This window comes from Pundamilia nyererei, unplaced genomic scaffold, assembly GCF_000239375.1.
Source record: "Pundamilia nyererei isolate P.nyererei 1_Seehausen unplaced genomic scaffold, PunNye1.0 scaffold00021, whole genome shotgun sequence".
Classification (NCBI taxonomy): domain Eukaryota; kingdom Metazoa; phylum Chordata; class Actinopteri; order Cichliformes; family Cichlidae; genus Pundamilia; species Pundamilia nyererei.
The window spans coordinates 1,504,018-1,521,463 of NW_005187422.1; the positions used below are offsets into that span (position 1 = coordinate 1,504,018).

Consider the following 17,446-nt stretch of genomic DNA (forward strand, 5'->3'; position numbering starts at 1 on the left):
TTAAAAATCCTTTGGCAGAGAGTGATAGCTCTAACGTGGAGGAGTCTTGGCAAACCAAGTATTTCACATTGGTTCAAAGAATTGTCTTTATGTTTACCATTAGAGAAAATTACATATACTCTAAAAGATAAACAAGAAATTTTCCAGAAAATTTGGGGGGAATAAAGATCTATCTGGTTTGCTGTGTGAGACAGGGACAGCCTAGCTATTCCCTGTACAGGACCACAATCATATGCTGCAATCTGAAAAGTATTCTTTAAAATCTGTCAGAGGTCTCATGGACTCAAGTGCTTTCATTGAATGTACCTTATGTTTCGTTTATTGTGTAAATTTGTTTGTGTATGTACTTTATATATGTATATATGTAAAACTTTAATAAACATAATGTTGAAAAAAAATCCTTTGGCAGCAACGTCAAACAAGCATTTAAAGCAGCTGCAGAGCAAGACTGCATGTTCAAGAGGAGTTTGGGGCCATTCTTCACTGCAGAGTACAAAATGAGCAAATACTTATACCTGGAAAAAAGAACTCAGCAGGCTTTCTGACTCTTCTTAATTGAGTTTTGTTTTTTACATACAAGTTAAGCTTTTATAAGTTAAACAGTGTGTTAACCGTTAGTCAGTACAATGTAAAACTTTCTTGAAGGCAAAATGTGTGGTAAACATGTACTTAATAAATCTTGGGGGGTCAACACATCCGTATCTCTTATCATATGGCAGGCGGTCTAATAATGTTTGGGGTCAGAGTTCGATTTGGTACATTTTTAGGTACATGTTGTGTAAATGCTGTGTCAGCTTTGTGGATTCTGCTTTGCTTTCCATGAACGGAGAGTCAAATATAGTTAGCAAGTTGAACAGGCAGCCTCCTGACAGTGATCCAAAACGTCACGTTTGCTATTTTAGTCTGACCTGCTGATTTGAATCATTATCAACACAGCCATGTGTAACACACAGCTCATGCAGACAAATACTTTAAGAAGCTCGGTAACCGAGTGTCACAATTTGCATCAGTGGTTGAACTTCATTTCCAAGTCATAACTCAGTCAGATTTAAACACGTACTGTGGTCACACACAGGCTAAGACTCAACATGACCAACTCTTTCCAAGCACATAGTTTGCACAGATGTTCACTCTGAATATTTGATCTATAAATCTGCCAATCTATAAATTTGTTCTATAAATCAGAGAAGAATTCATTCCCCTGTTTTCAGTATTTAAAAGAATATTATGTGTTTGTTTCAAATGTAAGAAAAGTAGCCTATATACATGACAGCATTGTCCTTACTGTTTTAGTCACATGACCCCAAAGCACTACTTTTTGACTGAAGCACTGAAGCTTTCACGTCTTTTGTCCAAATATAATATAGAATAAAATGAAATAAAAGAAAAAGACTGCGACTTTTAAAACCATAGAAGCTTCACACATGCACAAAACTCTTTTCAAATATATATAAAGTGTGTAAAACTAAACTAAAGGCAATAATGCAACAAAATAGCATAAACTCATGTACCCTTATAGCAGTTATACTATATCTTTCCTTTTTCTTTCAACACAGGCGCTAATAGCATGTCACAAAGATGTCACGCTCTGTTTACACAGCTTTAAATCATTAGTCTACCCTGTCCACACATTTACATTGCAAGGAAAAACAAGCTGTAAACACAAAATTGGCATATTATTAACATTTAGTTGTTATGTTTAACTTGTAAGCAAACACATGCCTAATTACATATGAAGCAACATTAACATTCATTACAAGTTCGCTTCATTTGACAAATTCAAGACCACCGTCTCCTGAGGTAAATATTTGGCTAATCAGCTCTAAAATGCTTGTGCCCCCGCTATAGCTGCTACCTGAAAACTCCTTCCTCTTGTGTTTGCAAGAAGCCACTAATGAATACGGTACGTGTGACAAAATAGGTTGTGGGAGCTAAATAGTAATAAACTAAAATGCTCCTTGGAGCTGCAAAAATCAGCTGATATTTCTGTGTGACTCTTACATATTTGAGCCACTGATCATTTTAAAAACAGGGCAGATGTTATGTCTAGATACAATATGTTGAACAATAGAGCTACTCAAAAGCAGCATTATGTGTTATTACCTCTTTATTACACATAATCCGACTCGACAGAGTCCCAAACAATTAAAATTTTGCTTATTAATTCTAAGTTAATGTCAAAAGTTTGACGCTTTTCTCCAATAATATATCTGTTTCCATTCATCAGTGTGATAAAGTTATCACACATATTGTACAGTTTGGGGTTTTTTTCTGCTTGACTTTCTCTTGGAGATAGTGTAGCAGTGTGTACACCAAATATCAGCTCCCCCATCGACTGCTAGCTGGCCTTTCGGCATGGGATTTTGGCTCTGCTTATTTGGTTGAATGAATTATTAATGGCTCACCGGTTTTCCACAAGTTCCATCTTTTTATTATTTTTTTCTCTTCCCTAGCAGGCTCGATGTGGACTGCATCTCCTCATCTTCACAGCAACACATTTACCTCCCATCTCTTTCAGAGCCAAACGGAGGAGCGTTTGCCCAGGAAATATTCTGCACTCTCTGGCAACTGAATGGGAAGAAGGAGAATCTTTGACCTTGGAAAATGAAGATGTTGTTGCCATGGGAACTGTTAATCCTTCTGTCACTCAAAGAGTGCCTTGCTGGTGAGATGCCAATTGAAGTCGCGTTTTTATAACACACACCTAATATGAATACAGTGGATCTCGAGCAAGGAAGGGCTTCCCTTTTCTTAATGCGTGTTTATGTTACTATTGCACATCAAACCGAAAGATAGAGACCTCAAAAATCACTCTATTAGTTTTGCTTGTGGGTAAAATCTACCAATTTGATCCAATTTGTTCATTAAAATCAGTGTTTAGTAGGAAATGGTAAAACTTTTGTGCATCAATTTATTGAAATTTTGATAATAGCGCTAAGCCACAATCAGAGTTCATATTTTCCTTTCAGAGCACCTCAGACTCATGATGTGAATCATTGTTAAGACCAACATTTGAAAAGAGACTCGCATCCGGTGTGGGACTCACTGTCTCTTGTCTTTTTATGCCTCGCTATTTTATTATGCAATTTTCTTGCTTTATGTCCAGCTGCTGCCACTTCCATGAATTGTGGCAGAGCACTGTAAAAATCCATACTAACTCTTTCCTCAACACTCAATTATTCTGTGCCTCTTCCCCAGCAGCACAGGTTCGCAGTGTGCTGAGATGCTCTTTGAGTAAAGCAGATGAGCGTTAGACTTTATTTTCCTAATACCTGCATGAGTTACAGCTAAGGCATTAAAATCTCGCTAAGAGCTCTGAACATGGCAACCTGCGCAGCGTAGAGATTTAGTGTTGACAGTCACATTTGAAGAATATACTGTATGCTCAACTCAAGCCAACCGTTTACAAGGCATCAAGGAATACATTTAAATTTATACAGCATATGGAGTGGGGTCTATTGTATTGTTATTTATGCTTGCATTCCCATTGATTTAGAGCCTCGACTCAAGTCAGCATTTTCACCGAGGCGCATAATGTAGTCTGCAGTCACAGAGCAGAGAATAGAGGGTTATGCACATGTCATTGCACGCTAAACTCTACATACATGCAAGTGAATGTGCGCTCACTACAGAGCGCACATTCACTTGCATTCCCAGGAAATCTAATTAAGGTTAATTTGTATGTGTGTGTTCATCTGTGCTGGTGGTCAGTCCAGTTGGCGTGTTCTCAGGGCAGGTCTGTTCGCGAGCACAAACTCAAACCAACCCAATCGTTTCCCAGGTGAAATAGCCCCGCTGTTAAAGGTTCATTAATTTGTTTAATTTAAAGGACACTGCAAACAGGGTAAAAAAAATGAAGCACCTCCCTTAGAGGTTGGGGAAACAAGGCCCTTACCAGAGGCAAAGACTCCCACTCTCATTAGGATGATGGTGATGATGGTGTGGGAGGGAGTGCGTTTTGTCCTAGTCAAGGTTAAAGACTGTATTATAAAAGAAAAGCACCTCATCCTTTCAAGTGCACCAGAAGACAAATGGACAATTTTTCCCCCCGGAGCAGCGCTGCTGTGCAGCTTGGGCATATGACACACGTGGTCGGTGGAGAGGGAGGGCGAGTGCCACAGTGTGGTCGTGCATCTGCTAAAGAAACGATAGATTTCACGGGACTAATTAGTGCAATATCAGTTAATTACTCCTGTGTATTGATAGTTTGGCTGGAGGAAACCAAAACAACAAGCTTCACGGAGCAGACATGCATGCTCAAACAACATGTATACAGCTTTGCATGCGCTCGTCTAATTAGATTATAAGCAGAATGGGGCACTACTTTGATTACTGCGGCTCTCGTGTAAACATCTTAACCAAGTCATCCTGCTTGCATTAAAGCAAAGATGAAATAAAACATAATTCAATTAGCCAGCTGGGTTACTTGTCCATCTTTCTAATTATTCTCGACATGTAATTCAGCTTAAACTGGATTCTGTGTTTTGCTTTTCTGTACTTTCATGTATTTGTTGTCTTTTGGCATTTTAATAAAAAATGTTTTCCCATCAATCTGCACTCAACGGCCCCCAAAGACGGAGCAAAAACATGTTAGAAATGTTTGCAATAATCACAAGCTCAACAGTCTTTTATATTTGGATTATTGATTCAATAGTAGAAGCTGCTTTGCCAGAAGTCATAGTTTCAGCTGTGCTTGGGAAATGTTTGCCATCTTTTACAGTGTGTGTGATATCATTAGGAGGAAGCCAGCTAACCAGTGATTTCCAGGTGGTGTACCAGTTTCTGCCACTTAAACTGAAAAAGATGCTTAAAATTGTTGTTTGACTCTGATTTTTATGATATGCTACTTTGTCAGCTTGAGACCACAAATGACTAAAATACATTTTGTCGGCTAAATTTTCGGCACTAATCTATTCATCCACTTTTCATGAAATCAGAACAAATTGGAATGTTTCAAGGATCAAATTTCAAATCAAAAGGAAAGGAAATCTGTAAAGCTGCGAGGTAAAGTAACATGTTTTTTAAAGCATATGAAAATATGCCTCGATAAATTTTATTTGCTTTCACAGTACACTGTTGAAAGCATTGTGACACATAGAAGTAGCACCAGTGAAATACATATCATATATACCTGTATACACTGAAAACATGTTGACCAATGATATGATTACTAATGATGATGCATTTTGTTTCTTCTTGTTCTTCTTCTTCTTATTAGTAGTAGTAGTAGTAATGGTAGTAGTAACATTTCAGCCATGTGTTACTCAAATGTATTTATGTGCTGCACAGATTTGCGATCATAACTGTGTATGTGGATGTGTAAGAATGAGGACGGGAGAGGAGGAAGAAAAACTCAGTCAGTTAGCCAAAATGCTCGAGGGTTATCTTTGGTTAATTGCTCTTTCATCATAATGTATTATCTGCCTCGTGACATGTGCACGAGAGCGTTTATTAAATGCAGGATCTGCTCAAGGAGCCATGTTGGCAGCTAATTATAATAGGTGTTAAGTTCACACACAGTTTTCTGAGCAATGAGTGCTTTTTTTTTTCCCCATTGTACTTTTCTTGTTTTTTTTCTCTCTCTGCAGAGAATACACGCCATGGTCCCGTCTTCACCCAGGAACCTAGCGACAGTATTTTCCCAATGAGCACTGATGATAAGCAGGTGTTTATTAACTGCAAAGCAAAAGGGAACCCACCTCCGCGTTATAGGTGAGTGGTTTGACAGCTTTTTGTTTATCTACAAAGTGAGACTACAGCGTGTGGGATCAAATTTACAGAACCCATTTATATTTTAATGCAGTCGTTCACTACAAGTATTTGTGTTTAGTCGTTGGTCTCCTTGTGCGATGCTTTCTGGAAAAGCAGGAAAGCTACATGTTCTTGGCCAGCATCACTTTTCATTGATGGTGCCAATGCTTCAGTCTTCATCAGTCTGTCTGTGCAGGTGGAAGGTAGATGGAAGAGACATAAACACGGACTCAGATCTAAACTACAGCCTTGTAGAGGGGAACCTGCTGATCAGTAACCCTCATGTCATCAATCACGGGGGAGTGTATCAGTGCATTGCCACCAACATATTCGGGACTGTCGTCAGCAGGGAGGCAAAAGTCCAGTTTGCATGTGAGTTGATTCTGATTTTTTTTTAAATATGCATATACTGTAACAGCAGTGAAAAAAAATCCCACTCTCCCACCCCACTTTGACTCGGTGTGATATTATGTGTGACTCAACGGAATGCAAAACAGTTAGAGTGGGGCTGCGACCGATGATTAATTCCATTTATCTCTATTATAATTTCCCTGGTTAATCATTTGATTTATTTGGTCTTTAAAATGTCAGGAGATGGTGAAAAATCCCAGAACACAATATTTTATTCGTCAGGCCAGGTGTCCAAACCCCAGAAGTATTCTATATTCTGTTCTGGGCAAGAACATGATACTGGACAGAGATAATGGTTGTTTTTGGCTGTTTTTCCTTATTTGAATGATAAGATATTCAGAAATATTGAAATCTGATCCCAGTTTTTATACTCGTGTTACTCTTAATGCTTTGCTAGTAAATTTGTTAGATGATAGTTGTGATGTCCCTCTAAGTGTTCCATATAAAACATATTTACATCCAGTACAATATTATCAATATAGCATATTGTAAGCTTTGTGGTCATTAAACAGCTATTTCAGACCCACAGAAGCTTCTCTGATGAGAAGTTCATCATGTTTAATCTGCCAACTTCTAAGTATGGCCATAAGCCAACTGTTGTGGTGCACTGCTAACAAGGTGTGTAGCCTCTGCAGGTCCAGCGTGGACGACCAATGAAACGGAGTCAGATTAAAAAAGAATTAGCTGTGAACTTAACAAATTCAAGTTTGCTGATGTAACTGTTCTGGCCTTTATTTGCAAAGTTGTTTTTAATAATTAATCACTGATAAAAACTGTGTGTAAAGAACCAGAGCAGGGCGATGTGACCAAAAATATTTATCACGATATACATTTGAAAATTTGCGATAACGATATAAGTGACGATATAATTGACACTAGACAAAATACTTTACAACTCCTGAACTTTATTAGTGCAAAAGAACAAAACAAAACATCAATGTATTTTCACTTAAACAAGCAGCTTTTTTAAGTGCATTAAAGTTATATAAAAATGTAACAGTGCAAATGCAAATTCCTTGCTGACAGTTTAACCAAAAGGCATTTCCAGTGGAAACTGGCCGACATATCCTCAGCATAACCACGTATAATATCCACAAAACTTAAAAAGAGGTCATACACACACAGTACAGTAATATTATGTTGAAGCACAGTACGTATCACTCCGCGAGGCTCCTGCCTAATATAGCCGTAATGCTCCGATAATCCATCAAGCGGTGGGTTCGTAGCTTAGCAAAGTCGTACTAAAACATTTGACAGATTTTCGAACACCGTCTAACACATAAAATCGTTTCGAGGTCAGTAAAAACAACCAGAATTCATACATAAGGCACACGGGATTATGAGGGGCACTGTCGATTTTCAGAAAAATCAAAGGATTGATTTTAAGTGTGCCGTATTTTCCAAACAACACGGTAATAACAACGGCCCGCTAGCATGCTCTACCAAAAATAGTGCTTTGTTGTGTATATGACGGACAAAAGCTAAACCAGTTCCACACCACTGCAGCATTTTTACAAACCAATTCTGGTTCATCCGTTTCATTCAACGATCCGCTTTCGCTCTTCTCATTCTGCGTCGCCGCCATGTGCGTATGTAAACAAAGGCACTGCGCATGCGATATTTCATTTTCCTATCGTTGCCCAACATTACACCGGTATTACCGTGAATGGTATGATATAGCCCAGCCCTATAAAGGACCCACGGCAGACCTGACGACACATACATGCTTTTCAGCATTAACTTTTATTTACACACTCGATTGCTGTTCACAGACACACAAGGCTGCAGTTTCCTAGCTCAGCCGAACACTCCAACAACAACACTCAAAACAGGAACCAGTACAGATTTTAAGACGGGACATGATTGCTGATGCCGTGCTGGGAAGACGCACGCACCTGCACGGCATCTGCAGTTATGTCCAGACCACGCCCCGCCACATTGTGGGGTGTGAACTTCTCTTTGTTGTAGAGGTAAGACATGCCCAAAGAAGTTTAACAAAAGTAACATACTCACTAATTAAAACTGTGGTTGGTGACCACGCCACGAGCAGATTTATGGCAACTCTTACCTCTTATATTAGAAACAAATAGTGATGTAGTTGCTACAGGACTGCATAGCTGCTCGAAAACCTTGCTGTTAAAGCCTGTTGGTAATTAACTGAGTTGATTCAACTGCAAAGAGATGCAGACGAGTTGCGCTCATCAGCGCAGACTGACTCTGTTTCACTGCAGTCGGACCGTGATTGTTAGAAGCCAGGCTGCCTTACACCATGCAACCTGTGTCCCCTTGTGATTGAAAGTGATTGTCCAGAGGTTGAGGGTGTTGTAAGCTCAACTTCTGGTTGACCAGTTGGTCGCTGCAGCTACATGCAGAAAAATCACCAGGCAAGCACTGATTTTTGCCATCGTTTTTTTCTGTAGTGTGACTGAGCATAAAAGAAGCAAGCAAAAAATAAACAACTTGGTGGCCTTACTATATTTCCACTGGATAGGGTAAAGTATTGCCAGAAAAAGAGCTGTTTACTTGTTTAGCTACTGAGATTGCCTGTCTTGTTTTTGTCTAACACATCCTGTTTTGGTCAAACAGTGCATTTCTTGTTTGCCTTCTTTAGTGGTTTTTAAAACCTAATTAATGCACAGCATCAATTATTTCTGTTGTTTTTTAAACCTGGAAAAAAAATCACTTGTCAAAAGTAAATGCAACAAAAAAACTAAAAGTAGTGTTACACGGATGACAGCAGTTACAGTAAGTGTGTTACCGCTGCACACTAGTCTGCAGCTCTGATGCAATGCATGCAGGAATGAAGCCTGCACGTCTTGATTTGGAGGGACTTTTAATCAGTTGATTTCTGGTTTGACAACCGCTGATATTTGCTTGCTCCCCTCCCGGGATTTGATGGTATTTCTCTGACGCTGGAATTGATATGTCTCCCCACTGCTTATTGTCTCACGCAGCACAGCAGCATTTAATTAAAGGTGAAAGTAATCTCTAACGCGCGATTGGAGAGGAGCATTTTGGTGTACCCTCTGCCTGGTCTCTAGCGCATGCTGTGATATGAACAGGGGGCCGTTGGGTTTGACTTGTGAGCGATATGAACAAACTGGGAAATGTTGTGCAGGATTAAAACGCCCTTCCCTCGGATGTCGCCCGCACGTAAAATAAGTTATTACAGCTGTCAGACCCTGAAAAGTTATTGATGTGTTTTGCGCTCAACAGTTCTGCAGAACTTCAGCAGCAAGACGAGGAACACGGTGTCGGTGAGAGAGGGTCAGGCCGTGGTTCTGCTCTGCGGACCCCCGCCCCATTACGGAGGTACAGCGCACCTTCCTGACTCTTTGTCTGCTGTGCTTTCACACTCCTGCTTGCCTCAGCAATCTTTATTGTTCCCTTACTCTGCTGCTTATTATCTCGCTGTAACACTGCAGCGTCTTCTTTGTTTTTATGTCTTCCCACTTTCTCTTTCTGCAGCTCTTCCCTCAGAACCGTGACATACTGTTTTCCACTCACTTCTCCTTATCTGTCAGACAGGGAACTTTTTATGATCAGCCGCAGCTCTACCTGCCCAGACCCATGCCTTCATCTATAGTTCATAGCCTCATACTTCTTAACCTTGAGCTCACTTTTCTTGCCCATATGATCTGTGACCATGCTGTCATCTATAAAGTCTCCAGTGCTCCACTTCCCCGACTGTCATTTTTTTTCCTTTTTTTTCTGGATGTGGGCAGGTTATCTGTTGGGTAATAAAGGCTGCCGGTGGCTGGTGCGGCCGCGGGAGCGTTTATCCCGCGGCACAGCAGTGAGTCGGCTCATGTGTCTGTGTGCTACTGATTAGCAGACCCTCAAAGTGGTCCACACTCCTGCAGCCATTCGATGCCCACCAGCACAATTTCACGCCAGCATACCAGGCTTTCTCCGCTCTCTGTTTCCAACTGAATCCTGCTGCCACGTGGGAATCCACACTTTAGCAATTTGCCCTCCAGCATTCCCTCCCTTCCCGTTTAAAAAAAACAACAACAAAAAAACCCTCAATTTCTTTATTTTTCCTTTTAAATGAAGCATAGTGAAACATTTGATGGGATTTGTACGATGTGATAACGCCACAGTAGCTGGAGGTGTTTTTAAAATGGAACAAAAAAGTGTTTTTTCCCCTCCACCTTTAGATAATGTTAAATACTTCTTTAATACTTGTTGATGCACCACTTGAGGAATACACTGATGCACCTTATTAAAAAAGGAGACATTTGAAGCTTTTCAGAGCAATCAATAGGTAAGTGGCCTAAAAGGAGCTGCTCTGTGAGTTAAACTCTGTCAGAGGACATGAGATTATGTGCCTGCAAGTCCTCTGTTGCTGTGAGACTGCAGCTCTTCAACAGACCCACTCTCTGATAGTCCCTAATCATGAAAGGTCTGTCAGTTACTGCCCTGACTTCCCTTGTAATGATTTTAATTCACAGCTTTCCCTGAAGGAAAGCAAGTGGGACTTTTTTTTTTCCTTTCTTTTTTTCCCCCCATCTGCCCAGTCAAAAGGGCTGCCTGCAGAATGTCATGTGTCTGATACGGGCGGGCTGCACTAATAGCAAAGTTCATTCAGCATTCCCTGCAGACGCTTCTCACTCTTCTTAGCTCTCTTTCGCTTTTCTTTGCGCTTTGCACTCATACATTGGCCTGTTTATCAGTCCTTTCTTTGTTTGTTTTTTATTTGTTTCAGAAGTGTAGAATAATTTTTAATAAAGTTAGAGACTAATAACCATAACTGTTGTTGCCATATTCCACATGCTCAACAGATAAGGCAGGAACAATGACGCCATCCAAAATAACCCAAAACTCTGAGTTCAAATCAAAAAATGAAAAAATGAATAAAATATGATCCTCCAGTGTTTTTATAACACATAACATAGAACTCTAACCAACTCTGTACATTTTTGATAGCTAGAGGCTTGACCAATATCGCCAAAAAAAAGTCCCAGTGCTGGGTTCAACTTTTATCAAACCTGCATTCTTCTGCTGGAGTCCCCTGTGATGACAGCCTCGCTGAGCAACTCAATGATCCGAGTCAAAACAGAGAGGCTATTCTTTTGCTGTATGTGTCAGCGCAACCTTAGCCCATCTCTCAGTGCTTCCCATGTTACCTAACCTTTCCGCAGCACCCAGTCCCATGTCGCTTCAAGCCTAGTGAAGGCACAAAGCTTTAGAAAATAACACACAAATGTAAACTTTCAGTTAAAAAGCAGAAAAATAGTCAGGTGGGCGCTGGAGTCAGCTGCAGATTTGTTGTTTGGGGGAGCGACTCAAAATAAACGCCCAAATTTATGATAATAAAGGAAGAAAAAATGGCTCAATTATTTATTAAATTAAATTAAAAATGTCCAAAAAGGTCCTATTTTTTTCTCAAAAAGAACATTCTTGATGACTTATTGTTGTTGGAGTTGAATTCACCATGTATACTATAAAAATGCTCAACCATAAGTTTGTGCGTCGACATCCGAGCAGAAGGTCAGCTGATCTTAACTTGGCTTAACTAAAAACACTTTGAACTCTTATGTGCTTTGAAGTCATCTTGTATTGTTCAACAGATAAATAAAACATATTTCTCATTTCCTGATAAACTACATAGAGTGAACGTGTCGGTCCACACCTTTTAATAATTAATTATTATTGTCCTTAAAAGTGGCCAATCCCATGCTGACTCAATAAGTGCAGAACTCCAAATCTCCTCTGGCATTAATATCAGCACCAAAGCTTTGTAGCGTGGGTGTCCATGGCCGAGCAGCTCCCATACTGTAAGTGTAATGTGTGGGTGGGCCTGTACTTTTGTCCTTAAATTATCTATGTATGTGTTAAGCATTAATGGTCTTGCTGTTCTGGGAATTTTGTAAATGTGACTGGAAAGTTTATTTCTTTTGTGCCTCACTATCTGCATTTCATGTCCTGTTCCCATTATTCCAGAGATCAAATATTCATGGGTTTTCAATGGACAGCGCAGCTTCCTGCAGCAGGATGCTCGTCGTTTCATTTCTCAGAAGACGGGAAATTTGTACATAGCCAAAGTTGAAGCATCGGATGCGGGGAACTACACATGTGCAGTGAAAAACATGATGACCAACTCAACAGTGTTCAGCTCTCCAACCCCAGTGGTGGTACGGAGGGACGGTGAGCATCACCATCACCAGTCTGCCTTGTGGTTATCAGTCTATGAGATAAATCACTTGAGTGAACTAGTTGTCACCTGCGCCACAGCTCTTGCCCTTCTTTTGTGTTTTAAATGATATGATTTTCCATTTATGCCTTGTGCAGTGGTGATGGGCGAATATGAGCCAAAGATCGAGGTTCAGTTTCCTGACACCCTTCATGTCTCCAAAGGATCGTCAGTGAAACTGGAATGCTTTGCCTTAGGAAAGTAAGTGGCACAACACAGTCCACTGGGGTATTTGCAGAGCAGCGTCCTCAATTACTATCAAACACGGCAGCAGCAGTCTTTCCGGTCATGGTGGAGCAGGAGAATGTGGCCTGCGTGACCTCTTTGTGTTTGACCTCCGCAGCCCTGTGCCTTCCATCTCATGGAGAAGAGCTGATGGAAATCCACTCCCTGGCAAGATTAAAATCAACCACTCCAGCGGGGTTCTGGAAATTCCATATTTTCGCCCAGAGGATGCCGGCGTGTACGAGTGTGTAGCCGAAAACAGCAGAGGACGAAATGTTGCCAGAGGGCAACTTATATTCCACAGTAAGTAAGAAAGAACATTTTGCTTCTTGCTTATCGGAGTCTACTAATAACCCTTTTTTTCTTTTTCAGTAATATTTAGATCTTTAGTCAGAGCTATAATTATTGGAAAACAGCCCTTTATTCAAGTATTATTTTTTCTAATGTTTGTTCTAATGGAAGGATAATAAGCATGATAATTTGAAGTCATGTGTCCTTATTGTTGGAGTGTAAATTGCCTGCAGTGTAATAAATATTTTCAAATTAGAAAATATGATTTCCAGTATCTCAGGACAAATTTACCATCTCTGAATCTGACTGTCAAATTCAAATATTTAGAGGGGTCATTTGTAGATCTCAGGAAATCCCTGCCATCTGCGAATATTCACACTCGACTTCTAAAAGCAGAGCGAGGAGTCAGTGTCTCGCCTGCTCCTGTCTGCCATGTGTGCAGATAAGAAAGTAGGAAAGATGGATATCAGTGTCTGAACTAGATTCAGGATCCTTTGTTTTATGCAGACCTTGTGTACATGCAGCGTGGATTCTGAGGTGTCTGGTTATGACATCAGTAGTGCTAAAGATTAAGCCGTGAATGGCTGTTGACACAAAGCAGCAGTAACGCCGGGCAGGTTTGTTTATGCAACATATTTCACATGAATGCAATTCAAGGTGCTTCACAGTGAATTCAAAAGGAGATGGAGATGGCATTGAAACAGTGTCACATTAAAACATAAAAAGAACAAATTCAATGTTTTTTTTTTTTAATTTAAAAGAAATCTGAGGGTCAAAAGTAGAACTAACTAGAGCTTAAAGTTAAGTGTAAAGAAGGAAGTTTTTAACCAGTACTTAAAAGTAGTAGTGAGCAAGAGCTTCTTAAAGTTAGTAACTAAAATACTGCACATCTGACGCTGAAAGTATGACTTGAAGCTCAGACAAGCCCTGCATGAACAGCTGGTTCATGCCTATGATGCCAAATACTGGTATTACCTGTCTCAGAGATACACAAGGTTATGGCAACAGCACAAAGAGGTTTCCATCCCATTACAAATGTAAATGAATTATATTTAAACATGCTGCTAAAGAGCCATTTTTAATGTGCTGGGTTAATGTAGTAAATACAGATATCGTAAACTAAACCACAATCTTTTCTGAAAACCAATGTGCAATTTAGTGCCTAACCCTTACTAAGTAGTGTTAGTACTAAATCCCAACCAGACTGAGAGTGAAAATGAAAAGACACAAATCAAATTAAACTAAGCAGTGATCAGTTCATAATTATCAAATCTACAAGTATATTATAAAAACACACACTTGTATATTGTTGTATACCTATTCTGGTATTGGTTAGAATAGTATTGTTTTATATTTATATAAATCAATCAATAAAATCATTATTTTGGACTTATGGGCAACAAGTGTTAATGCAAATAGCAAAACAGATGAGCGTGAAATCAAAGAAAGATCATATTCACATGCTAAATAATGTTGACCATTTCCCAGTCGACCTACAAAGGAACCAAATTCTTATTAATTTCCTATCCCTATGTAGCTCATCTTATATATCTAATTGGATTATACAATCTAATGTATACAATCATTCGCACAGTCATTACGAATCTCTTTGGGTGCTTTTTGAAGTTCATCTCTTTCTGGGTTTTTCAGATTGGTTACATTAATGATTCCACTGATTGGCCATGTTGTACATAACTTGAAACTCTTTACTGTGGGTTAGCAAAGAGAATCAGTGCCATACACTATATAATATAAGAAAGATTAGGTCCTATATGACAAAGAGAGCTGCTCTCTTCGTACAGAGGTGTCATCTTTCACCGATTATGCTGTAATGGCAGAGCTGTCAGTAGGCACAGTAAAACCTCTGCAAATGGTCCAAACCTGTGGCAGCATGTCAAGTCTACAATCACCCAAAGACAGCTTAGGTAATACTACCTTTTCTTTTACTTGCCACTCCTTATCTGTTGCCAGCAGTAACATGTCAAGTCACTAATGAAGTCAAGTCACTAATTCCTGCCTAGGAGAGACCAGAAAAGACCAGAAGTGTGAACTCTGGTCTAGTAAGCCTTCTCCTTCACTACAATCACGTGAATGACTTAGAATGAGTAATCAAACGGGATTTTGTCTTCCCAAAAACGTTGTTTGGCAGTAGTTCTTCATTTAAAATAATCTCTTTCTCTCTTACTCTTAATTCCTGAGTTTCACTGGGAAATTACCATATTTGTCACATCGGGATTGATTTTTGTAGAGCGACACTTTTACGAATATATGCAATTAATTTTTGAATTCATAGGATATATTCATAACCATTTGTCTTTCTGCAGGTGCTGAACATCTACAGTGGGTGCAGACACTGAAAGATGCCCATATGGCCATCGATGCTAACCTGCAGTGGGAATGTAAAGCCATTGGCAAACCTATGCCTACGTACAGATGGTTGAAGAATGGTCAGTCACTAAAAGCAGAGGTAAGATGTGTGAGTGAGTACGAGTACTGCATGTTTCAAAATCATTAAAAAGGATGATTGACATTTTCTTTCAATTTTTTTTATTGTTCAGGAGAGGATCCATTTGGAAGCAGGCAGACTGACCATACCCAAGATTAGTCTGTCAGACTCTGGGATGTATCAGTGTGTGGCAGAGAATGAGCATGGATCTGTGTATGCCAGTGCTGAGCTCAAGGTTGTAGGTAAGCAGTCATGTTTGCCCCGTTTCATTTACAATGGACTGAACAAGAGGCAAGGCAAAGATATGCTGTCTGTACATCTTGCTGTCACTGGAATTAAAATGCTCCCTATTTGAAAGTGAATAAATAAGTAGAAACCAGCTAAACTAGCACCTCACTGAGCCTTGCACATTCATTTCCATAATAATTTCCTACAATGAGCCAGCTCTGGTGGTGACATATAATTTCCGTAATTGCTGGTGATGCTCTTGACATTTTGGCTGATGCACAGCTGTTGCACCTTGACAAAGCGAGACAAACTGCATCAACACGGGTCTCTTCCTCAGCCTCGCCGCCTGACTTCACCCGGCGCCCCGTGAAGAAGTCCACGGTGATCCAGAGGGGGGGTGAGGTGGTGTTAGAGTGTCGCCCCCACGCTTCTCCCAGGGCCACAATCTCCTGGTGGAGAGAGGGGGGGATGCACCTGAAGGACAGTAAGAGGTAGGGTATTATAAGCACCGCTGCACAACCCACTGAAGGCATTAATTTCCAGTACCGATTGTTATTTATGCCTTGGCTCAAGGGGACTTTGGAATCAGTGTTGCATAAAACTTCCTCGTTGGTCAAAGAATGTGTTTTTTTTAGATAGACACCTTATTCCCTCGGATATGGATGTTGGTTTTCTGCTGACACTGCTGCCGTTTGCTGCCTGTACCAAGGAGGCCATGACACTGAGCCTTATCAGTTTTGCAATGCACAGGAAGGAGAGCACTGTATGATTTAGCTGTTTGAAACTTCAAAGCGTCCGGTGTCGCCGCAGTTTTACAGATCTTCAAAGCCGGGGGAAAAAAAGTAGAACAGAGATCCTGTTGGGACTTTTTCCATGTGAAAGCCAAAGAGAAAAACAATCTGACTCCATCTTTCAGTGAAACGCCACCTCAGGCGACATGACAGGCCGCGCCGTGTCATGATTGAAGGTCTGAGGCGACACCTGTGAGCTAAAAGAACCCGTTTTCTGTTGCACCCAGCCTCAGCAGAAGCTAATCCACACAGGATGAACCAAGCAAGAGTTCAAGCACAGTATGAGGTCTGCTTTCATTAAACGCTGGGTGTAAAAGAAAGGGACATGAAAGATCATGTAGTGATGGCTAGATAACTGGTAGACAGGCTACAATAAGGGCAGACAAATTATTTCCCAGTAAACTTCACAGCAGTTTAACAGTTGTCAACAATCACTGAAGATCTCTTTCCTTACACACTTTTGAGCTGCGCCTAAGTGCAGCTCCCACTGTTGACAATATGATGTTATCTTAATCACATAATATAGGAGTATTTTGGATCCTTCTGTTTTTTTGATGGGAATAAAAAGCAGCATTGGCACATTGGGTGTATCCGTCTTTGGGCCATTGTTCAGCATACCCATACATCATCCGACTTGAAATTGAAAGCATGTCTTTTCTGTAAAACACCGTCCAAAAGGCTTGTCAGTCTCACACTGTATAATTACTTAATGGCTTCAATTTTGTGTTAGTGCCTTGCCTCCTAAAGCCACCACAGCTTCAGTGGCTTACAACACCTTAACATCAATTGAGGCTTTGAAATAACAAAAGGTTTGGCAGTAAGTTGAATTTTTAATTGTATTCTAAACGTGGAGCTCTGAGGTCATAAATTTGGTAATAATGCATTAAAATTGGCCATCAAAGGAACAGAAGCTTTCCTGTATTGATGTCACAATGAGGCTGCATTACCAACTGTTAGTCAGCCTTTTTATTAAAGGGAAAATGTTTATAGTGCTGTTACCTTTATAAAAAAGAAATATGATATTTGAAAATTGAAGTAAGTTGGCAGTTTAACCCAATAGAATAATGTATGGAGAAATAGTATGATTTAACATTTATCCTTTAAAAA

At 40.1% G+C, this 17,446-nt stretch overlaps 1 protein-coding gene across 2 annotated transcripts in view; it reads left to right on the plus strand.

Moving 5' to 3' along the window:
* Window positions 1-17,446, plus strand: part of cntn6 (contactin 6) — a 135,836-nt gene that overhangs the window by 76,008 nt on the left and 42,382 nt on the right. For both annotated transcript variants that reach the window (XM_005726627.1, XM_013909199.1), the window contains exons 3-12: window positions 2,519-2,665; window positions 5,589-5,712; window positions 5,948-6,123; window positions 9,379-9,474; window positions 12,109-12,312; window positions 12,457-12,559; window positions 12,702-12,886; window positions 15,199-15,341; window positions 15,433-15,562; window positions 15,886-16,039. In XM_005726627.1, coding sequence (XP_005726684.1) covers window positions 2,605-2,665; window positions 5,589-5,712; window positions 5,948-6,123; window positions 9,379-9,474; window positions 12,109-12,312; window positions 12,457-12,559; window positions 12,702-12,886; window positions 15,199-15,341; window positions 15,433-15,562; window positions 15,886-16,039 — 1,376 coding nt within the window. In that variant the 5' untranslated portion in view covers window positions 2,519-2,604. The remainder of the gene's footprint in view (window positions 1-2,518; window positions 2,666-5,588; window positions 5,713-5,947; window positions 6,124-9,378; window positions 9,475-12,108; window positions 12,313-12,456; window positions 12,560-12,701; window positions 12,887-15,198; window positions 15,342-15,432; window positions 15,563-15,885; window positions 16,040-17,446) is intronic.